Source organism: Prenolepis imparis, unplaced genomic scaffold, assembly GCF_030444845.1.
Source record: "Prenolepis imparis isolate NDT839.2.m4 unplaced genomic scaffold, iyPreImpa1.0 SCAF_4, whole genome shotgun sequence".
NCBI lineage: Eukaryota > Metazoa > Arthropoda > Insecta > Hymenoptera > Formicidae > Prenolepis > Prenolepis imparis.
The window spans coordinates 6,760,224-6,785,555 of NW_028141162.1; the positions used below are offsets into that span (position 1 = coordinate 6,760,224).

Sequence of the window (25,332 nt, forward strand, 5' to 3'; positions counted from 1 at the left end):
ACATGATTTACATGTCTGAGAAACAGAAAACTCGAGTAGTAGGGTTGACTGCTGCCGCGCCTCCCGTATTTCTGGCTTGTCGTGAACCACCTTTTGCATTACAGTTGGCTGCCACTGACATATCTTAGAATATCGTAGCTTGTTTAATTATCTCGGCAGTTATGCAAAGCAAATACGTGCACCGGCAGGAAAATTGAAGATGCGCTAATTATAGCGTAAAGACGCAAAAAGATAGGTTCAAGCGCGAGGTAGGGGGAAGAGGAGAAAAAAAAGAGAGAAGAGGCGAAGAAGAGAGAAAGATAGTTGCTTAATTGCAGTGGTTTCACCATACTTGACGAGGATGATGACTCTCGTTCTTAACTTTTGCAACGGAGATATATACTTCTGCCCGCACGACTTTGCTATAAGATTCATCTTCAAAGCGCTCCCATCTAAAGCGACTAACTAGCTTTTGCACTCATATGCAGTTTGTAATTACACGTTACGTTTCCGGATGACGAATTAAGGGGGCTCTCCTTGATATGTATTCGTTGGCTCTCTCTCTCTTTCTCTCTCTCTCTCTCTCGATCTTTAGTGCGATAAAGCTAAAGCAAGTTGACAAATTATTTTTATACGCCAAGATATATACATATAATACGCAGGGAAAAATTCCCGCTTTATTTTTTTTCATTTTCAAAGTATCTTTCAAAGTAACTCATTTCCGATATCCCATAAAAAGCGAATAAATTAAATGAAGCCGCTAGAAATTGAACTAATAAAGTTACAGAGATAAGAAATTCAATTTTGCTGAATAAATTTCTGTCGATTCTCTTTTTAATCCATTTATTTTCCGCTAAAAATTCCATAAAAAATAATATAGAAATTTATTAACAGATAACAGTCGGGTGTATATTTTCATGAACAAATGCGCCGAAAGTTGTTGGATTAAAAGCGGGAGCAAATAAACGGGAACATTGAAAGGGTGGCGCCACAGGGTGATAGAGTGATTTTTTTATCAGTACCTGTTTAGCATAAAACTGCTCACACAAGGTATCGAAATTCAACGCTATCCTTAGTTCAACGAGAGATACCGCTTTCGATTGTTCGATAATACGCATTCGTTGGCCTATTTTTTTGGCGGGGAGAATGGAGAAGATTCGTTTATTATCGCAAACCGCATCTCTCACGAATGGCTCTTTTCAATCGATGTATCCGACGGTTAGCGGTAAGAGATGAGAAAGAGAAGGACGAGAAAAGAGAGGGCGAGTTTCAAAGAATTTCCAATTCTAAGCTTTTCAGTAGTACGACATTGCGCCTGTACGCGAAATGGGTTACTGTAATGAATGGTATTCAGTTTATTTTCGCGACCTAAGTTACGTTGTTACGCGCCAATGTTGCACCGGCGCAATACAATAACGCGCGATGGTTGCATCTAGGCATTGAACTAGAAGTAAAATGGAAATATGACAAAATTGAAAAGTGATATTTAGCCCTTATCTGTGCACGAAACTTTTTCCTCTCTCTCTCTCTCTCTCTCTCTTTCTCTCTCTCTCTCTCTCTCTCTCTCTCTCTTTTCCTTTTCTTTCCTTTTTTTCTTTTTTTATCATAGATTTGTTTTTTTTATATTTTATAACGTACTTCGATACAGAATAAAATAAAATAGAATTTATCACGTTTTCGAGAATAATTTTTACAGAATAATAAAATATAAACGAAATAAAAAAATATATAGGACACAAAAAAATTATTTTTTGACAGTATGTACTATGGGATAATAAATCAAAATTAATATTTAGCAGAATAAATGAAAACAGAAACATTCTATTAAATAATATACTCAATGCATAAATGTGAAAAAAAGAATGTAAAAAAAGAATAATCCATAATGAAAGATCACTAAATACTTTGATAAAAAGAAAAAAAAAGTAAGCAACGATAAGATATATCGATATAAATAATTTAATATTTAATATAATAAGAGAAAAACTTGTTTTATTTAAATAAAAATGTCATTATTGAGATATGAAAAATTCAATTCATTAATTAAGCTGAAGAGAGAATTTGCAGCAAGAGGAGATCATAAAGAAAAGATACCTTCAAGATTTCCTTATTTTCTATTGACCTGAAGCACGCTATTGTTTATTATTCATCTTTTTATTTAAGAGATAGTTATGTTTATTTTTTTATCCTTCTAAAAGAGATATCTTTATATACTTTCTCTCGCTATGCAATAAAAAAAGTTATTGAAAAATGAATGAAGAATGAATGAAGAATGAAAAATGAATGAGAAAACGGATGACAGATGACGGATTTCATTAAAGGCATGACAAGATATCCAATATATTACGATTCTTTTATTCCGTTATTTTTATTACTAAAAAGAAATATCGCGTTTCGATTTTCTCGATAATCTAACGGTACATATGGAGAACAGATTTCGAAAGCTGTGAAATTAATACGTCGTTTCGCAGTATTTGGACAAGTATCGTGCATGCATCCGTTATCTAAACCGGATCTTTGACGGATTCCGCAACGTGAAAAAATATCAGCGAGAGAGAGTCGTACAAATTTCTCGGGATGGTTGCGAGTGCGGAAACGCGTTTGCGTTTCATGCAAAAGTAATTTTGCACGCTTGTCGAATACTGTCACGCACTGTGGAATGAATAAACAATCGATAATCTCGTAATCCTTCGTCGCGCGCGCGTCCTCTCGCTTAATTATAGAGTATTATTGATGAAGGTACAAATGTGGAATCGCTGAGGCGCTCATCCAGCTGCTCGATTATTTCGCACGGATTAGAAATCTAACACTCTAAATTTCTTTTAAGAATTCGATTTACAGGGTTGGACAGAATATATTTTATTTTCTTCAACGTCCTTCTTATTCTTTGTTCTTCCATTCCAATAATAAAATTTTGAAATTCTATTTTAAATTATTATTTCAATTTTTTTACGTATAGAAGATCCTAGGTTGCGTAGGCGATGAGTCTAATTGTTGTAGAAGAATTAATGATTTAAAGTACATTCGATGGGGGGAAAGAAAAAAAAATCAAATTCTTAGATACCCGATTATTGAAATTAGTTTGAAAATTTTTATAGGGAAGTTTGAGCTTTTATCTCCGTTCGCAGTGGAACGTTCGCTTCGCGAATAGTGAGCGCGAACGAGAACACCAAAGCCCAGGTACACAATTTGATAATGGGTTAGCTGTGTAATGTGCACACATTTGCCCCGGTCGGCCCTAGCCGGTATACGCGCTCTACACGCTGCAGACTGAATCAGTGATAACAACGTGTTCGCATAATCAATCATGCCGTGACTCCACCTTCCGCACACATTGGCACACAGTCCCCCTTCGCCAGTACTTCGCGTACCTATGTAGTATCTACGCCGTTGGCTCTTCGTGTACCACGTAGAGGGATTCGTATAGCCGTGCGTTGGAGCAAGCAGCTACTTGGACGTGCACACGAGTTTACATGCTGCTCGAATTACCATAGGTCGTTGGAACTTCGTATGCCATACACCGCTATCAAGGTATACGTTCCATTGGCAGCTTTTAGCCTTCCGATCGTAATAGATACACTCGTGGATTTTTACAAGAACGATATTGTAATAGAATGCGTGCGATAATCAGATGCAATCGGATTATTGTTATCAGTTTAAATGTATGCTTATCGTTATTATTTTTACTAGTGAAAAAGTATTTCAGTTTTCTACTTTCCTCTTTTGTATCATTGTTTTTTATCTTGTTATATTTGTGTTGATGTCAGCTGTTTGCCTGTTTTGAGCTTTGAGAAAATGGATATTGATCGAAATATACGAGCTCTCAACGGTCCTGCTGTTGTTCGACCGGTGTTGATGGGCTTCTGTAACGCAAAGTTTACAATTTGTATAGATTCGCCTATCGATCTTTCTCTTTCCTCTCGTGTGAATCACCGTCACCGCAATCGCCACGTTTGTAAACAACGTGCACACATTGCTTACTGTACAAGGCGCGGTATTTATCGGAGAACGGATACTAGTCCACGGTAGATTCGATTAACGAACATTTGATGTCACTGTGACATTGATCGGGGATTCTGCGTGTATGATCACAGAGAGAGATTGTCATGATATCGATTATAGAGAGATTGTGATTGAAACAGCTTGAAATTCGGATTTCTGCAAACGACGGAAGAAAGAGATATATGTATCTTGAATCATATGTATACATACGTAATACTTGAATCGGAATATAAATACTTGACGCGAATTCGAGATCTTTTTTTTCGGAATAACGATTCACGATCTCCCCAATCCCCAAATGTCAATCGATATACACGGAAATTCTTTCTAACGAAATCGCCAAGTTATACACGCAATCTCACGTCGACGGATCATCTTTAATGGACTTGGAAGAGAGTTCTCTCTTCTCTCAAGAGCTCAAAAATATTAAATTCCCTCTCTTTTATGCAGAGACTGCTTCGTCAGTCGCATGCTGTCGAGGGAAAAAGCGAATAGGAAGGAAAAGAGAGTCGGGTGTTTGGGCTGCTTTCGAAGAAACGCGGATTCGGGACACTTCCGGATGCACATCCCAATGCATTCTGATATTACTTTCTGCGAGACGCGCCCGCCTCTCTTGCAATTGTAATGAGCGTCCGCTGCGCGCGACGTAGAGGGATTTGCTGGCGGTAATAGCATGCAAACATCCTTGCGGAGGGAACACGAGGACGACGTCCCCGTACCTCCTATCCTCTTTTCCCGCAACCCGTGTGTGACGTCACGACGAGTTAATACATCTGCCTACCAGACGCGGAAACGCCGGTACAGTGTCCTCTCGGGCGAACCTTGATTCCACGATGGCTGTGAAATTTTCTCGCGTTTTACACCGGCGTGCATGGTTGCACCCGGGGTTTCCGCTCCGGGTTATAAAAATCCCTGCAACTGATGTTCTCTCTCGACGCCGACGTGCTACGACCTTCCGCGGATGTTAGCGACTAACGTAGGTATATAACGAAGGACATGATGCGACGAAGAAACGTCGACAAGTTTTCCCGACGTAAAAGCTTTTTGATAATCTCTTGTTTTCATATTCATAATTGCTTTATTATGCAGCATGAATTATATACCTTTTCATAATTTACTTACTTCTATATACTTGTGTATGTCTTGTTGTATTATTGTTTGCGCCAGGTTAATTTTATTATCACGTTATCGCTGCAACATTATACATTATAATGCTTTGGCTCTTGGGAGAATATTTCCCAGAAGGGAAGAAACTTGAAAACTCTTTTTGTAAACATTTATACGAAACACTTCTGTTTGTGACTTACGTCTTGAATATATTTCAAGTATCGCGTTTTATATCTCTCTTACGATTCATTGCAAATTGACTTATGTGACGATGATTAAAAACTTACATATTAAAAGAGGATTTAATGCTGATCATATATCGCATTAATGAAAACACGCTGCAAGATTACTCTTACTTCATCGCGCGATATTTCCGTAGATTTTCATACACACGGGGACGCAAACATCTCTTTCGCGGTTCTCTTTACGCAAAACAAAGATGATTGCGTCGCTGCGAGGTACTCGTTCATACCTTTTTCACAATAATGATATGGCAAGCAGCGAAATGGAAGGAAAACATGATGGTGGAAAAATCGCGTTTACCGAACAAATTATAAGAAAATAGTTATGACGAAATTGTGGTTGCTACGTTATACGTATCATCGTCATGTGTAATGGTGGTCTTTCTCGGAGCGCGCGCTAAGAAAAATATAGTACGCCGGAGTTTGAAAACTTTTTGGTTCATCGCTGTTTTAAACAATTCCGCAAAACGACACTTTTTTTCTTATTTTTTTCGCGTTTAATGGTCTAGAGTACTATGTAACATCGCCATATTTTTATCCGTGAAAATGTTTAATAAGCGGAAGTCGAACTTCATTGTTTACGTTATTAGTGTGTGGAAGCAGGAAGCACATAAAATTACATCGGCATTAAATAATTGATTTTCGCGTTAATATTCTTTTTTTTCTATACTGTAGCATTATCTCGGATTATTTTTGTAATTAAATTAGTTTTTCAGCAGCTTACATTGCATAAATTGTACTATTTTATTCAATTATTACTATCAGATGTAAATGAATGTATATAGAGCATCTTCGATAAGAAAATTAAATAATGAATTGAAAGTAAATGGACTAGAGTTAAAATACACAATGAAATTTTTTCTTATTGACGGTTCTGCTAAGATAGCAATTGGAGAGTGTCGCGAAAATATCGCTGCTCTTACCGGTTTCCATCGATGTCGGATTGACATAACTCGTCGGATGACGCCTTCGAGTCGTCAAATATTTGCCACATTCGTCGAATAAAGGTTGCTTCGCGAAGAGGGAGGCATCCTGTAAATGCATCCTGGTATAAACATACGCGCGTTTTACACATATGGACTGTAATTCGTGGGAATGTAACATCATGTAGAGCAGTACATTACGCGCGCACGCTACTCGTTCCACACACAAGTGACCTTAATGCATCCGATATCCGTTTTCCTAAGTCGGTCAAGACTCCTCCAGGAGATGCATTTCTACTCGAGACTTTCTTCCCATGCTCGCTCGAAGAGATGCGGGGCGCATTCGAATAGCCAAGGTTTGCCTGTTGGAGAGACTGGCGATCTGTGCGAGGGGTGAGATTGTGAGTCGAGAATCGGGCTGAAGGGGGAGGGAAGGAAAAGGGGGTGGAAGTAGGAGAAGGATGATTTATCTCCCTTGGGCGCGAAGATTTTACCTCGGATGTTAGTTCCGCCGGTTGAACATCCAGATGGAAAGCGGGCGGTGCATGTTGGGCGGTTGCTCAAGGAAGGGTTACCACGAAGTTCTTATCGGCGTGTATATAATTTTCGGTAGGTTCGCAACAGTTAGTAGACACCGTGGCTACCCTCTGCCCTTCGCGAACACGAAACCTGCTGTGGATCGGAATACTTACGACCGATGTTTGCGTTTGCGAAGCAAACACATTGTTCCCCAAGGTGCATTAGAACGGATTTTCCGCCCTTATCGGGGGTCAGTTGAACACGATTTAGTTGCGTGATTTTTGTGGAGCTTAATATTGGACCGTTCGGCATCCCGGGTGAATACACAATTCGACGCGCAAAGTTTCAACCCCAAAGTTTAGTTCATGAAACTTTACTGAAAGTAAATATAGAGCAAGTTGCATATCCTTTCGCATAGACACAAACACACACACACAGTCGGTTTTTCAAATATTTATTATAAAGATAAAAATATAAATAAAAACGGAAGCGAAGCACGAGATTACACACAAAGCGAAAGATAAAAAAATCCTTTAATTATTTTAAGAATAACGTAAAAAATTAGGGTATATATTTTTATTCGATATTATTGTATCAGTTTAAGTTAAAAACAAAATATTAAAGATTTTACTGCTTCAAAGAAAAATGATAATCAATGTTTGATTTGCGAACGCCATTTAGAGATTATTAGAAACTTTTCATATATTTCATTAATGAAGATATTACACACATTTGATTCAACGATTGTGCTCGCGACATAAAAACTTTGAGCATTTTACATACGAGATTTTTATTATTTTTATATTTATTAAATTTGACAAAAATTTTATTTATAAATGGCAAATTGAGCAAAAAAAAAACGTATGTTTATCGTTTTTGTTTTTTCTTTGTGGTATCCAAAGCTTACTTTTCTCTCTCTTATCTCGCTATAGAGCAAGCAATGATTTTTATAACGGATTTTATCGAGTAGCGAACTGATAATTAAGATAGCAAAGTGGTCCTTGCTCTGCAGTCGACAAGCTGTTGTCGATAAGTTGCTTGGCAGTTTGCTTTCGTCGGTGACCGAACCACTTTCACAGGTTTGTTTAAAAACAGCGCTAGCCGTTGCGGTGTTATCATAAGTTCTTTGCTTGGAACGCCCGTTCGGGATAATCTCCCTGTTTATAGAAGGGAGCGAGGTATTCCCAGTTTAAACGCATCCCCCCGGTTGGCTTTCTTTAACTTCTCTTGCAAATACGCGCGAAAGATATAATCCGATTACATGTTTTGATATGTTTAGAGACGGTGTAGAACAACGTGCGCGCTTGACTCTGTATTTTATCGGATGTATTTTCTTGCCGTTTGCTTTTCAGTCTCATATTCTACGTGTAATCAAAGAAGTGATCTTTCTTGGGTGTAAAGCCAATAATTTTTGCAAATTTTTAGTTGCTTTACCTTTGTAAACAAGAAAATGTTGAAAGAATGCGCTATTTTATATTATATTTAAATGTAAAAAACATTGATAAATATTTCTGATCAAAATTTATCATCAGATTTCTGTGCTTTTTTTTATAAATAACGCACCCATTTTATATACAAACTATTTTTTTTGTTACAAATAAATAACATGCTTTACACATGCTTTCAACTGTTTTTCAAAGAATTCGCTTTACCAAAGGATTAATGTTCTTCGAGATGTTAGTCCGTCGCCGGGGACTAATGCGAGATTCATCATTACACGACGACCTCATCTCGCCACGGTCCGTTTTATTCCGCTCACGTGTCCCTATGAAATTATTCACGCTAGTCGGCGACACATTGTGCCTCGCGGTCCTGGATGAATAAGTGGCGAACGTAAAACGCTGCGAAAAGGGAAATCGTTCCTCGCCGATTTAAAACGAACACGTTACGATGAAAACACACGATATTCGCCTCATGATTACTTTCTTTGTCAAGTTTTCGGCGACTTGTGCAAGCACGAGCATAATAATTAGCCAAGACGTCGCGATAATTCATGTTTCGTGATAAAGCTTGGTTATTTCAAATCTTTGCTTCGTCATGTATAATCATATAATCGTACAATCAATTTATCACGTGACCGCTATCATACCAATGAATTTAGTGTTCTCTCAATGTTACAAGAACGAAGAAATGTATTAATTAAAAATTCGAATCTTCGTTTTCCAAAATATTATTTATACTGTTATTAAATCACTAAATAAAAATCTAATTAATCTGACCATTAATAAAAAATCACTCTGGTATATCTGCAGCATCTCGAAATTTGAACCCTTCTAAAATGATATTTTTGGTAATAATCAACCGTATTTTTTTTTCTTGCTTCCAGCTGGGATGCCGACCATGGAATCTCAGTCTGACGAGCGTGATCATCCTGGCGCTGTCGAACATACTGTTGACGTTCCTGCTGTTGCAATCGGAGACTTGTGTGCCGGAGATCATTCCACGGAAAGTGATGGAGGTGAGTGCCGTCACCGAGTGGAATCTCGGCACCCTCGTCAAGCAACAGGAACAACTGCCGGAATGTATCACGCAGGATTATCAACCGACGTCACCTGACGCTAACAGTCTGCAGCTGGATATTAAGCTTGGTAGATGGGACGCTCGGCGGATATTCCGAACGTTCGACTCGGTGCTGGTCGGTAGCAAATTTACGGAACTGTCGCAGACCTACCGGGTGTGTCTGGCTACCCAGAGTTCCGTGGAGAAGCTGCATTCGCTGGTGCAGGTCGCCCTGCACTGGACCGGACCGATGTCCGTGGCGCTTTACGCTGCTGGTGACGAAGAATTCGAGGTGTTGCAGCGTTATTTGGTGTACCTGAGAAGATGCTACGAGTCCATTAGAGAGAGGGTGATCTTCTCTTTGGCTGTACCGAAGATGCGACCGCCTAAGAAGCAACCGCGCGTCTTCGAGCTGCCGGACATTATTGATTGTGCCAAACCGGAAGCCACCCTGAACGAGCTCGCGAGTCGCATATCTAGCGAGCAGACCAACTGGCGGATACGAAACGTTTATCCGCAGAACCACATGCGCAACTTAGCGCGCAAGAACTGCCAGACGGACTACGTGTTTCTGACGGATGTCGACATCGTGCCGAGTTTCAATCTATCGGTCGCGCTCGACGAGTTCCTCAGAAGCGACAACTGTGATAAGTGCGCCTATGTAATACCCACTTATGAGTTGGATACGCGCATGAGATTTCCCCAAAACAAGACGGAACTCATCAGACTGGCGAGGAAGGGATTAGCCAGGCCCTTTCATCAAAAGGTCTTCATACATAATCAATTCGCCACAAATTTTACAAGGTAAGTGATTTTATTAAATATATATTAGCCCTTTATAAATTTCTTGAAATATTTGCTTCAATCAACTGAAAATAATTGACATTAAAATGTATTTATATAATTGATTTACTGTCCGTTGAATTGAAATTGATTGAATTAATATAACGACGTGAATATGTAATGGTTTTTCTAATAAGTTACATTATGTTTATACGACTTTAATATATGTAATTTTGCTGTTATTCAGGAGTGATTATTCGGTGAATAATCACTTAATTCATACTTGATTGTGACTCTCTTTTCTCTTTACATACATATATAGTTTTTTCTCTTTTTATATATAATATGAAAATATGGAGTCGTTAACTAAGCATACAAAATGTTACTTGGATGCCGCATGACATATGTATATTTGAGAACTTTTTATTTTATAGGTGGCTGCAGGACGTGTCACCGACCCATAAATATCATGAAAACGTAAAGACCGGTAAGGTCTACGTTAGTCATGACGTGACGAATTTCGAATTCCTTTACGAGCCGTTTTACGTGGCGAAAGATATCGCGCCGTCTCACGATGAGAGGTTTATGGGCTACGGATATACGAGGAATACCCAGGTACGCGATATTCCCTAGGATACATCTCTTTTTTTCTGTTTGCGTTTGCCATCCACGTGACGAATACGTTAGTGGCAATGTAAAATCGAAAATGCAATTTTGCCCGAGCACGAAATAACATGAAGTTTTACAATGCGAAAGTTTATGTTCGATCCGAGTGGTGGATTTGATGATACGCGAATGTATGTTCTTTCCATTAATGTATGAAAATACTTGTATTTTCGAGAAGATGGGCTGCGCTGCGCGTGTATCTGTATAATGCCCCGTCATGGTCCACTATTTGTAAAATGTATCAAATCAGCAATAATATCGTAGAAGGGCTTGAATTAAAAATGCTTTCACGGCAATATTATCGTCGATATTCTCGATGAAAAAGCGGACGAGTGATAAAGAATATAAATGTTGCTCAGACCCAAATGTATCCATGATAATAGCACGAACGTGGCATGGTTTTACCATGCGCTGTTAGTTTAGCTCAACGTCGAGAGGTAAAAAGTATTTCATCGAAAATTAATATACCTTTCGGGGGATTAATGGAATTAACGGAGATAAATGGCAATAATGGAGCCGGCAGCCACTGTCCATTATTACGTTTCTACGTTTCTACGTAAATACGCGGCATAAATTATATTAAAAGATGTACATATTTTGGGATATTATCGATAAAAAAATGGATATATATACACGTTTTCGTGTTTTCAGCATTTCGATTGTACAATATTTTGCTAATTCAAAGACAACACAAATCGTTTTATGGAAAAATCACAGTAAAGCTTTAGCAAGGATGCGCGTTAGCGAGATTCCGATGCGAGCCAGGGGGAAACGAGCCAAGGGCGCTTGTTTGTGAATGGTACGTTCGAGAATAGCAAATTGGAGTGAGCGTGCCCTCGTGCACAGCAGCGGCATTAATTGAATTACATATTATCATTGCCGCCCCGTTATCGGGCGATGGAGGCTCGTTTCGCGGAACGGTCATTATTCAATTTAAACTTGATGCATCCCCGGTTGTGTAATCGAACGTTTGCATATCGGGATAGAGTCGTGCGGGGCTGCAAATTGCGTTCGCTAATGTATTTTTCAGGAACGTCATCCTCGTTACTATTATAATATATAATACCTCGCAGGCACGTTATATCCACCCTCGATAAGATAAATTATGGAAGAATCGCTAATTTCTTAGGTCGATAGCATCAAACTTTGAAACTTCGTCATGTTGCTCGGTGGTGTATGATACGGGTATGAAACTTGGATATCTCGGGAACGCGGGGAAAGGATTTTCAAAGTCTAAAAACTTGAAAGCGAAAAAACAATCTATCTATAGATGCTTCGATTTATTTTTCGCAGAAATTTGATCGTCAGCTTTCCTTCTCTCGTTCCGTCTCTAGCTCTCTTTTGTTATTTAAACACAGCTGCGAGAGAGAAAGATGGCGGCAATTAAAATTGCAGCGATCTCTAAAAGATTATTTGCGTCGAGAGTCGCGAAACGTCGGCGAGAACTTTTCTCCGCTCGCAGTCCACGCAATCCCCGGGAGTTTGCATACCTCGGAGCATATGGATGTACGTTCGTAGGGTGGTCCACACGCGGGTCCCGCGTTGTTTCGACGAGAAGTGTACGATGTTCGTGGTTTTCGACCCCGCACCCGGCGGAAATAACGAAATTCCATCGCACGGCGAAAATCCGAGCGCGACGACCGTAAAACGAAGTATGCCAAGTACCGACGGCAATAAAACGAGTGTAAATCTACGTATATACGTTATCTCGCGACTGCGTCGTCGACTTGCAAACATTCGCGATGCGGTGGTGTAATGGTCGTGGTCATGTGGCTGATATTACACGTCGCCGGATACCGGAAGTATGTATTCGCGTCTCTCTTTCGCGATTTGCATCGCGTAACATCCATTCACTTCTACGGAGGAATGAGAATGGGATATCGTGTCAGTTTGTTCCATCTTCTTCTCTTGAGCGCGACACGTTCAGCTGCCAGAGACTCATTTCCGAGATATATAACATTAAGACTAAGCTACTACTAGGGAGGCTGATCCCTCTCTTTATTATGGGGGGACAAAACGCAATGTTGACCATTTGTGTGTGATCTCTATCGCTTTTTAAAATATCCCTGTCCTGCGCTATTCTATTTTGTTCTCACCATGAACGAGTAGATTTTTCAATTTATTTTACTTTGTTATACGCATATGGAATGTTACTCGTATGTTGATTTCAAAGTGTTTTGATTAAATCTATACACACCAGTCGAAATTTAGATCGCAACCTGCGAGACGCCTCGCCCCGTCGATGCGCGTTTCTCGCCACCGGCAAAATTTTATTTTGCGTTAATTAATCTTCGGTTGTTTGCGTATACAATGTGCGAGAACAATGCGGTATGCGCCATAATCGGGACGCAATTACGCCGGTTTCCCGGCCCGATTGCCCCGACAAAATGAGCATGTTAATTGCCGATCGATTCGTTAATTCTCCATGCCTTCCCCCTGTCCCCGGTCCTTCCCATCGCGTAGCCTTTGTCTGGTCGAGCGGGCTCAACGTTCCTCCCCCGAAACAACCTTCAATTATCCGCCGACGTACTGGCCGATTGTCAACGTGACCGATATAAAGGATTCGGGCCCCGACGAGATGCGCGACACGCGTTGCTCGCCCCCGCGATTCGTATATATATATCGCACCGGCGATCGATCTTGTCATCACCGATTCGACACGCCAACGTAGTCGAACCTCGAGGGATTCTTTATTGTCGTGTTTATCGAGTGTGCCGATCGAGCCGGCACGAACCGTCCCGGCTTGATATCTCATCAGACTCTGGCGTTATCGGATTTATTCCCAGAGCTTCCAGGACTGGCGCATCGCGATAAGCTAGATAAGCCTGGCGTGAGAGATGGAAGAATAAAAATGCAGAAGTAAAAAAAAATCGGAAAAATTAACACACATTCCGATGTAGTTTGAAAGAGTACGTAATTGTAATTGTAAGAGAATCGCGCGAAAATCACGAAAAGAAGATAAATTAATATTATTATTACACACACAGCAGCCAATTTCTCAAGCAATAGCATGATGGTGATAAGCGGAGTAGTTTTCACGAAGCTGGTATTAATTAGAGAATTGAATATCGATTTATGCGCATTTATATTCGCATCATATATACCGAGTGATAGTTGTTCGCCTGACATTTTCTTTCTCGTTGTTTGTCGATTCATTATCCATTATCGCTTCGAGCTAATCTATAATAGCGATACATTCGACCTCTCGCGAGGGTAGATAGGTAGATAGGTATGTCGTTGTCGCGAGAGAAGTGGCACCGAAGTATCGCACGCAAGCACCTCGCAGATGATTGTAATCAAATCGGAAACGAGATAGTTCGTTCTAGACGCTTCAACGTAGCGGTCACTTCGCTACGTTGATTGAGCGATTTGGTCGGCCGGGATCGTAAATCAGAGCCAGTCCAACACGAATAGAACGATCCGATTTGTTCGAGCTGGTTGCGAGCGGCACCTTTCATCGTTTGCAGTTTGTCGGAATCACGGGATACGGAGTCCAGACACTGGACTATTATATAGTTATTGAAAAAGTACGAGACACTTAGGGGTATAAATAAATTAAAATAATTAAAAGTAGAAATCCTCATACTTTACTCTGACACGAGAGTCGAACGTATCGCAATGAAATATTTAAAATTAATAAAATTTTTTTAAAAACTTTAATTTGTAGAAGAGATAAAATGTTTTTACAAGTCTATCAGACTATTGTAGTGTGATCACTCGTTAATACAATTAACATATTTACAGAATTAATGTTGACGAATTATTTCGCACGCCTCATTAACGCTTGATTCGGCTTTTGACATAATTTATTTCAGCTTAATTCGTCCGATAGCGTGGCTGTTAATTTTTGACGTAGCGCGCTTTTACACATTCAAACATGATTGGTGCCGTATTTCGTAACTAAATGTTTAATGTGATTAAATAATATTGAATGAGTAAATTTTATTTTATATATTTTGCATTACGCGCATTTAAATTTGCATCCGTAGCAAAGTGCTGAGTAAATTAACCTATGCGAATTTGAATTATCGGCGCATATATCAAGCATATATATCGTATATATATCGTAGCGGCTGCATTTCATAATGCAAATTCGATAATGGAGCAACAAAAATCTTATTCGATTTTCGAATATAGTAGAACCGCGTGTGTATGCGTATCCGCATTATTTCAATGCATCTATGCGTTTAATTATTCCCACGCATTTCTCCGGCAATCTTTTTCCGTTAACCGTTTTATAATTGAATTGGTCCGAAAGTGATTTTCGATTAAGCGTTCCGGTATTCCGCGCAGCGATGTCGATAGCCAACGATCCAACTCGATCCAAAGGATGTCCGTAATTTAGCGGCTAGTTCTCTTATGGAAGATCAATGGCCGCGGCTTGCAAGCACCGTGTAACAAGCAGCAATTTAAGTGTCTCGCAGGATAATGCAAGTTCTCTCTCGTAAAGAGAGGATCGATCGATTTTAACCGTATCGCGCGAAGCTTCTGCAAGCAGATTTGTCGTATTTACGACGAGAAAAGGGTGCGATGTATGTATTTGTACTTTTCTTCTCAAAGTGTGTTGTGAAAATGAAAAATATCTCCAACGCCATACGGTTATATCTGATTGTGTGCGCGAGGAGATAAATATCTGGAGCGTCGAAATTTTGAATTCATCTAAAATTACACGGATTTCCATTTCCGCTGCTCGCTCCATTTAAGCGCCCTCGAAACGAACGAGAGGATTTGCGCGTGTTCCGCCCTTTTGCCTCCCTTCTCGCTTTCCCCTCTGTTTTAATTCCATCCCAAGTTGCGGTGCCGCGCCGGTGCCCCCTTAGTGCCAAGAATATAAGATAAGTGGAGGCGCCATACGGCGGGGGCGGCATGGGACGCGCCGTATTCGCGGGGATTTACGTCGACGTGCGATGGCATAAAACTCAATTATCAGATTTAGCCCGCCACTTTACCGTCGCATAGCCGGCATATTACTCGACGGTGCCATTTGGAAAAATTATACGATTCTGTTTACCGTCGCGCTCACTTTATCTTATGCATGCGTCGGCACGTCTTCATTTAAATGCGTGTCACTTCTTTCAATGCTCGTCTTCGACGCACATCTTGACGCCGGAAATAGTAGTTCCGAATGTTATCCGAAAAGCGTCACTTGTGACTCTCTACCGTTTTCCGACGAATATAACTGGTTATTTAACGTTTTGTCCTCATAGGACCGATATTCGACTGCCCAAGTTGCCACGTGCTGTTATATTGGCTATTATATTTAAATCGAATAAAATAATAAGAGGAAATTGTTTTTGTGAAAGAAACATTATTAAACGAACTGTAATTCATTCTATTCGAGTGTTGAATTTTTAGTTTTTTACATTTTTTCTCAAGAATTTGTAGTGTAATTAATTTGATTGGTGTATGCTGTAGAACGTATAAAATAGATAAGAAAAATTGCACGTTACTTTAGATATTTTAAGTATTTAAGTAAATAAGAATATATTATTCAAAATTGTGTTCAGTATCGAAAATCGCGCTCGAGGAATTTCTATATAAAGTGATATATCCCAGAGAGATTATTTTGTATAGAACGGAGGCGCGCGTATTCGCGGGCAAATTGAAGAGAGCGGCTGTTGCGGCTTGCGCGAACTGAGAGAAATTAATGCAAGTTTCTCGATGAGCTTGCGTCAACAAAGCTAAACCGTTGGTACGCAGTGATTTCGCAGAACCGTCCGAAACACGTAAGGAATTCTCAGCGAGCTATGGGAGGTTCTTGAATATCAAAGGGACACTTTGTCTTTGAATTTCGAGCATCGGGATGCCAGGGGATCCTTCTGCAAATGGTACGGATCGAGTCGCGCAGTTTGTGCCAACGCTGATTTTAGTCAATGTAACAACACGGTAATTACGTCACGTCTAATTTGCGAAATACATGACATTGGCGCAACCCGGTATGCATCCCGTTGCTTAGGCTGTGACACGTAACGCATTGTGTGCACACGCAACATGCAGACGAACTAGATTTAATACTTCAATCTCAATCGGATGAGGAAATTGACGATTGCATAACGTGCAGTGTGTTTCTGCATGTGTATTATGAGGTATCGCATATCTCTTTCGAAAGCTTTCAAGTTGGAGAAACTACATTATCGGAAACGGAAGCTCTCTATCTCTTGTCAAAAGATAATTCGATTATACGTATAATACATATACTCGTATATTCCGATTTTTATTAATTTGAATAAACGGAAAAAATAGATCCCTCTTTAATACAATATTGTATTTACAAATTACTAACAGCAAAGAGATAATCGGTAGATGAATGCTAAAAGATAAAAAAATATATTTGAGAATAACAATATAATGCATGTTTAAAAGAGTTAAAAGTCATATATAAAAATATTTTTTTGTCAATTTTTTGCCGCGTCAAATATAGTATAATGAAACGTATCGATTAGTAATAAAAGAAAGATAATAAAATATATATTGGATACTACATTTGTTATATTACTACACGTAACGTCGCGTACTTTCGTCTTTCCCGAGCGAAATTGAACGGGGGTTGTCGTGACAGCGGAATGAAATAAAGAGCGCAAACCGTCAGCATCGGCGTGTCACGATCGTAATGGTCCGCGGCGATGATAGTGACACCGTCCATTCGATGCCGAAGCGTGAAATTAACCCGGGCGCATTTCCTCCAGGGTACTAGGGGCTAGGGGCCCGTAAGCTTATCTTCCGCGCGACATGCAATTCCATTTTTGCGAGCGAGCGTGCGGAGAGCGAGTTGGAACGCGCATCTACGTTTCCGCTAGTTGTAAAATTTTAACTCGCCGCCGTGTGTTTGTAAAACATACGGCTACACGAACACGTTTAAGCACCTTTTCCTTTTTGGGTATATCCGGGGCGCAGAAATGCTCCGGCAGAATAAATAAAACGTCGAATAGAAATCGTGAGTTGCATTGTGAGTTTATTAATCGATATGGCAACACATACATACAGAGACAACCAACAACTGCTCTGGAACCCTCTGGAGATTATATTTTTCATAGAATATTATGTTGCTGTTGTTTTATTATCATTCTTATTTTTACGATGAGACGTGCAAACGTTTCTTATTTTAGAATTTATTGCGCACCTAGGTAGTAGGGGGATATCATATATTTTACTCTGTGTTCTTCCCCTGTGCTTATAAAATATAATAGCTATAATACGCGTTCTCTCTATGCAGCCGCACGTACTTACAACTATGTGGTCCGATTATGTGACGCGCTACGCAGATGCATACACGAACATGCACATACACTTGTGACTAATGCAAATACAAAACCGCCGTTCTCTGGTGACCCACTGCAATATTATGCATTACCATTCGAAAGCCGCAAACGGTTACCTTATCTCCCGTTGAAGCGAGAAGCGTCGTTATATTATCTCTGGCGGACGTAGTACAAGCCAGATCTCTGACCATCCTGAAAGAACGATCTTTACACTACATACGTTGTAGAAATTTACAGAACAAGTACTATTTTTTTTTCTAAAAATTAGTAAAATTTTTAGTTTTTCTAATTTTTGAGGAAAACTGTTGGAAGCTGTTGGGTTTGAATTTTTTTTACATCTTTCTTTATTTCTCTTTACGAATCTCTATCATAGAAGGAACATATGGTATTTGTAGAAATGATATTTTGAGAAAGAGGAATCTAAACGCTCGCGCTCGTTAAAAGGGCCATTATGGAGCACATGGAGGATAGAATTATGTAAATAATATATTGCACACTTTGCATACATATCCTCTTTCTCGTCCCTCTCCGGCATATATTCTCATCCATCTATTTTTTACACGTACACGCGTACGACGCCATCGAGGCAACTGCCCTTTGAGTCCTTTGAGCCTTTTGCCGAGAGAGACAGAGAGAGATCATGCGTCGAGTTCCGCAAATTGTTCATCCCGCCGCGCAAAAGTTTCAACGGGGCTGTTTCGCGTTTCTCAGGAGCTTTGACGTGCATTATGCGTTATCGTGCGCATTCGCGGTTCGCGATGAATATTCTCTACGCCAGTCGTCAGTTGACAGTTGTCGATGTTGCATACGGTAGTTCGGAAGGCCGTGTTCGAAATTTCAGAGGGGCAAGTTTTACGACAAGAACACGGGGCCCGCACGATCCGTCGGCTTTTATAGCTAGACGTATGTAATACCGTCGCCGCGTGCATATGTACGTACGTACTGTACATATAGTATGTATAAATGCCGTGGGGTAGCCGTGGTGCATATGCATTATTCGATAATCGTCGCGATGACAAAAGTTTCGCGTACAAACAGTCGCGCGCGACGACGTTGCGCATTCGCGAATGGTATCAGGGCACGTGTAAGTTCAGCAAACATCATTACGCCCGCCGAGTAACGAATGTGAAACCGCGGGGTTTGTTAATTAAGAAGATACGTCAGCCCGTCCGTGTTGTTTAATGCAATCTGTTCCCCGGGAAACCCTCGACAAACAGTCGGTCGTCCTCTTTCCGAGAGAGGTTCCGCGCGCGAGAGGCGCACTTTAGCCGCAAGGATGTGAGATCTGCGCGCGAAACTGAAAGGAATTTATTATCTGTCCAATTAAGACGGATAATTATGCACAGTGTCCGTCGCGCCAAGCGCAAGCTTGTTAGTCATATAATCTATGCGCGAATGTCATGTATACTCGTTGAACTGTCAGAACCCGGAGATCAGATTTACGTCATTTCTCTCCCGAATCTTATATAATCTTAAAAATGTACGAAACCATAATTACGCGAGTCCTTTTTTTTTTTTTTAATTTAAAGTTCCCTTTCATTGTTGCATCTTGATGGAGTTTCCGTACTCATTAAACTTGCATCATCCTTGTGTATATGTATAGTGCGCATAAATGTTAAATTACTTCTGATACAATTATGTTTGAAAGGTCGATTTTAAAAGATCAGTCATTTATAAATACTTAACATTTTTTTATAGCTGAAAAAAATACGACCTGGATCAATATTCGTTATGTATAGCTTCGTTATGTTGCGTAAGTGCTCTGTCATGCCGTGCGTCAATATCGCGTTAGATGCTTTCAGGACAATTGTAACCGAGCCTGAGGAAGGGAATCGACGCGGGTTATAAATGCAAGCTCGTCCCGTCGATCGCGACGTATATGTTTTGGCAATGTCAGCACACTGTAGCAACGTGACGAATTGTGTGCATCCACTGCGACATGCACTGCGGAGACAATCCCGGGACGTCGTGGCGCCTGTCACACGCATGTCGCGTCATCGTTATGTATAATTATTCACGAGGTCTACATCTCCAAGATCTAGAACGCGGCAGATTAGATTCTGTCTATCAATTTCATCCGATATAATTCGCGTGCATCGCTATGTTCCCACAGGTTACCGCTCTTCGTCGCATTAACTAACAATATTCCCGCTCAACCTGTCCCATTATTAAGATCATTATTTGTCATTCGCTTCATGTGCTAATTTTGATCTATTTCGTCTCTATTAACTCGATGAGAAGCTGCAGCCGCGTCGAGGTCGTTTCGCACTTTCCGTTTTTGGACGTACATGATACATCTTGAATCGCGTTATCTATTTATGATAAGCAATGATATGAATACATGATTTAAAATTTTCTCTCTCTCTTTTGTGCATATTTCCTCTATCAATTGGCAGATTCGGATCATGCACAAAATTAAACATTTGATCATTTCGAGGTCTATTTAACCGAAAGGTCTATTTAAATGAAAAGATTTAATATAAATATGCAAATCATTTTCCCATATTTTCGTAAAATATAATTTCAAATAATCAATTTATATTATATTACAATAAAGATTGAATGCAGTTTATTATAGTAATATCTAAAATAAAATAGAAAAACAAAACGAGCTCATAGGAAGTACTAGTATTCAAGCTGTCGAGAATAAAAAGGGGCAATTACGCATATGAGATCCATTCCATATGAAATCAATCGTGCTATGGACTATGGTGACATATACACATACAGAGCTGTCGCGAATATTGTCGTCATATTACGTGCGATTATTCGCGAAGACGCATTCAGACTGGAGGAAAGCGGACGAAGACCGGATCTCGTCTGTTAGGTCTGTCTGGCTTGTCCCGGCTGGCAAACCGAGGGCGAGATTACGACGCCATCCGCTTTTCTCCTTGCTGTCGCACTGCTTACGCTGTCGGAAACACGGGACTTCCCGCAAAGACGTCACTATCCGAACGAATATCTGCGGCATATTCCGAAAGCCACTTCCGCCGAAATGGGACGCACGTTCGAAAGTTGGCGAGGAACACGTTCTCATCCGGAAATGTCGCAACGTCATACAAATACGGTGTACAAATGCGTTCGCCGGTTACAACGTCTGCCAGTCTATGATGTCATAAACGTCTATTTGGACGCAATTCTCGATACAATATTGTCGCTACACTGTGCCAAAATTCTATTACCTTTTCTGCAACTGACATTTACGATATGATTTATATAGGTTCCTAAAACTATATATAACTTCTTTCCAGATTTAATTGCATTTAAATCTTGCCACGATAAACTTCAAACGAAGATTCTATCCCTAATCAGGGGATTAATTTCACATAATTATTTGTATTTCATTTATTTATGACTACATTTTTATACGGTCTTTTATCGAGAAGGAAAAGTCGTCTCAGTAATATCGTCTTATTAGACAAACGCACAGCTCTATTATCGAATAAAAGACAATCGTGATACATCACCGAATATTTTCGCATGTTTTCACAGCGAAATATAATACATCGCGACACGCACTCGAATTAAGATTGTCATTTGCGCGCCGACCTAAAAACCAAATGTCATTTCCTCGATTAAGTCGTATTTTGCAAAAATGACAGGCATGCTCGCTTGCACGTATACGTAGATGCAGTACATGCATGGGGCCTTATGTCGACCTGCATTTATTACGTTGCGAGGCACGACGCGGCTGCCAGAATTTCACCGTCGTTTCGAATCAGAAACTCGCCGGGCTTCGAAGCGGGCTCATAAAGAATCTAAGCGCACTCCGCTCGTCTCTCCCACATGCAGTTACCGCAGATCGACCTCGACACAGATTTGTACGTGTTATATCTCCTGTGCCAGCACTCGCGAATCTCGCCGTGGAAACTGGTGCGCGAACGATTTTCGCGATTCCGTGATAAATTCTTGTTGGTTTCCCCGCTGTTGATCTCAATCGAGATATATAATAATTGAAGACGGGTAGATTAAAGCAATTAATACCGATCGCGGAATACAATCGATCGATTAAACCGCGCGCACGGCTCAGTTTCCAATTTATTTCAATTTCCGACTTTAATTCCATTTCAGGGGGCACATTTGTCTCGTGTAACACCAGCCGCTCGTTTTTCTTGCAGGTTTACGAGATGTACGTGACGGGTTATCAGTTCAAAGTGCTATCGCCTGTATTTACGGGCCACTGGGGACTACAGACTAGGAAGAGCAGGCCCGCCTGGCGCGAGCGTCAGAACAGTGCCAACAGGAAGCAGTTTGAGACATTCAAGAAGGAAGTATTCGCTCGTTATATGCGAGATCCGCTGAGGATGATGAAGAACGCTAACTGACGAAAGGTCCATTGAGGGTCTCGTTGATTCGAGACTTCTCCGCTGTCATTTACGTTCGTCCTTAGGCTCGACACATCGAAGAATCCAGAATAGAATTAGGCCTCTGGCTTTTTGTCAACGCTCACACCATTTAATGTAGTCGATAGATTCCAAGTGTTTCACGTGAGTCAACGAATAATTCTTTATCTTTTATTATTATTTTAAGGTGATGCATTGCGTGCAAATCTTATAATCAACTTTATTAATTGCCATAACATGATTTATTGTATAAATCGTTTAACATTTTCTTCACTCATCGGTGTTATATTCTCTCATCGTAATAATCTTTGGTTATCTATATATCTATATATATGTTTACGTAGAATTGATGGAAATCTTTCACGAAGGATAGTTGATTTTACCCTTCGAGCGGGAACAATGATGAAAAACTGTATTAAGCGACGAGTATGCTCGAGAGAGCAGATGCCAGATCGAGTAACCGCGATTCGCGCTACTTATCGAACCTTCCGGTTCATCGATTCCACTAGGTGAAACCAACCGCGGAAACTCTTGTTACTTCTACTCACGATTCCCCAAAGTCATCAGAGACCGCGCCATACGGGATCGCGGAATAAATATCTTCTCGTGAGTTTCGCGGCACGTACTCGTGCACGAGGAGCAGGAAAGCGCGGGCGGATCTTAAGTGAGCGTACCTCGTTAGCTGTCTGGGGCTTAAGAGAGGGTGGCGTTTAAATCCAAAATCGATACTCCGCTTGACGCCGGCGTAGCGCCCCGAACGTAAAATAAACAAATAGCATAAACTATCATCATGCCGTATCGTTTTGATTGCATAGAAGGAATTATTGCATCATATAAATATATATATATATTGATATATATTGATATATATATATATATATATATATATATATATATATTGATATATATATATATATATATATATATATATATATATGACGGAATTTTTGACCAATATCGAGTAAATCGATTTTTCTTTAATAACAAAAAATTGTAGAGCACATCGGTAATTTTTTATAACAAGAATTTACAAACAAAAAATTTTATAAACTAGGAAATTTTATGAATAAACTTTTAAAATGAAAAGTGACAATGAAAAATTTCAAGAAATTTATTTTAATCGAATTTTAATTCGAGATTTGATCAGGTTAAATGGTGTTTCACATAAATTAAATTTAAATTGTCTCAAAAATTTATAAATTGTGGGAGATAAATTTTGAATCCTGTATACATATAAGCAAAGGTGGCAATATATGAAGAAATAAAGAATACCGCATTGTCAAACGAGCTCTACAAGTCAAGGGATCGACGACATTTGTGGCATCTAAGATGATATTGTGGCATCTAAGACATAATGTACGTGTTTCATTTAATAATATAATGAAGTCGTTTCGTAAGATCGCAATGTCTTTATTATTAATTAGCAGCATTAATAGCACCATTATTTGTTTTACTTTATGAAATTGCAGGACAATTATCAGGCAAAGTATCCCGAGATTTGTAGGTACGAGGATGTAACCTACATTTGCTCATGCGTTATATAAGCTCAACAGCGACAACGATTGCTCAAGAATATCGCCATCGGTAATGTTTCATCCGATTAATGTTTAGATAACATACATTTTTCTTTTAACTGACATCATGCACCCTTTTAGATCTTTTTTTTAGCTTTTTTTCTTTAGTTATAAAGACAAAGTATTTTATCGAACAAAATTCCATTGCATTATTCATCTTATGATGATTGCATGAATACGTAAGAAAATATATCAGTTTTTTAGCTTATTTGTTAGAGCTATATAGGGAAATTCTCGGTGCTGCCACTGTCAGTTAAAAGTTAAAACGTCACGTTTAATTTAAGGCACAGAGTTATCTTTATATTATAATGTTTTTACTGATAAATGTAAAATATAGTGCGTAGGCGGTGTTGTGGAATGATATAAAAAGTAATAAAGAATTACGAGAACTGTATACTGCCTTTCTGATTCTCGCAATAAGTTTTCAAGGAGTATTAAAAGACGAGAAGATAATATAATTATAAAGTTTCTGTCCTTTTATTCCTTTCGATGCTTCACAAGAAACAGTGTAAAAAATTCCCCCAAAAATAAAATAACTATTATAAAATTAAAATAACTAATATTAACCGATATTAATATACATAAAATAAACCCTAAATAAATTTTGTTGCATTTCTATTGTTTCGCAGATTTAATTATTCGTGACATATATATTTATCTTTTATATCTCTCACATTATAAACATTACGACAATAGAGAAATTAATTTTTACTTAAATTTAAAAATCTTGTTTTTGAAACTATACGAGACTTGCAATGTTACGAAATGTCGAGTACAAAATCTCGTTTTACACATGTGTTATATTTCGTCTGAAAGATAATTGCATCTCTCTCATATTATGCAGCGTTGTTCCGTAAGATAACACTTGACTCTTCCCATTCATTCCCTAATCCCGAGAGCTGTACGAATAATCGGATTAAATATTGTGCGCTATTGCGCTCTGTAAACTCGAACGCGTCAATCTTTTTTTCCACAGTTATCCCGAACGATCTCACGAACATTCGGTAGTTAACCTGAATCGCGAATGCTGACAATGGTCGACAGTAAAAAGTATACATAGCGGGACTTACTGGGTGTGGGATGAAAATGCTAACGATCGGGTGGTTTCAGGACACATTCCGACGTAGCGTCAGGTTGCGGCTTATAGCTACGTTTTATCGTGTTACCGCGGTTGCATCGCGTGTCATAGGTGTCGACTTCGAGTGCATCGGAACCTTCGAGTATGCCGTAAAGAGATATCGACGACACGTGCGTTGAATATACAGAGCGCTACGAAAATACGCGAGTCATATCTTCGAAAATAGATTTTTCGAGAAACTTGGAGTTGGTTTTTCTTCAGTAAAAATATCGAGAGAGAGAGAGAGAGAGAGAGGAAGGTCATTATCGACTATAAGCATTTTAATATTATAGATCCTTATTGTTTGTTAAAATTTTTC

The 25,332-nt window shown here is 39.6% G+C and overlaps 1 protein-coding gene across 7 annotated transcripts in view; it reads left to right on the forward strand.

Moving 5' to 3' along the window:
* LOC145934985 (beta-1,4-glucuronyltransferase 1) overlaps positions 1-25,332 on the forward strand; it is a 94,757-nt gene that overhangs the window by 8,979 nt on the left and 60,446 nt on the right. For 2 of the 7 annotated variants that reach the window (XM_083035951.1, XM_083035947.1), the window contains exons 2-4: positions 9,099-10,075; positions 10,489-10,669; positions 22,098-24,291. In XM_083035951.1, the coding sequence (XP_082892077.1) occupies positions 9,225-10,075; positions 10,489-10,669; positions 22,098-22,304 (1,239 nt within the window). In that variant the 5' untranslated portion in view covers positions 9,099-9,224 and the 3' untranslated portion in view covers positions 22,305-24,291. Of the gene's footprint in view, positions 1-3,387; positions 3,511-7,770; positions 7,852-9,098; positions 10,076-10,488; positions 10,670-22,097; positions 24,292-25,332 lie in introns of those variants that run through there. The other 5 variants (XR_014425138.1, XR_014425139.1, XM_083035949.1 and 2 more) reach the window with 5 other exon arrangements.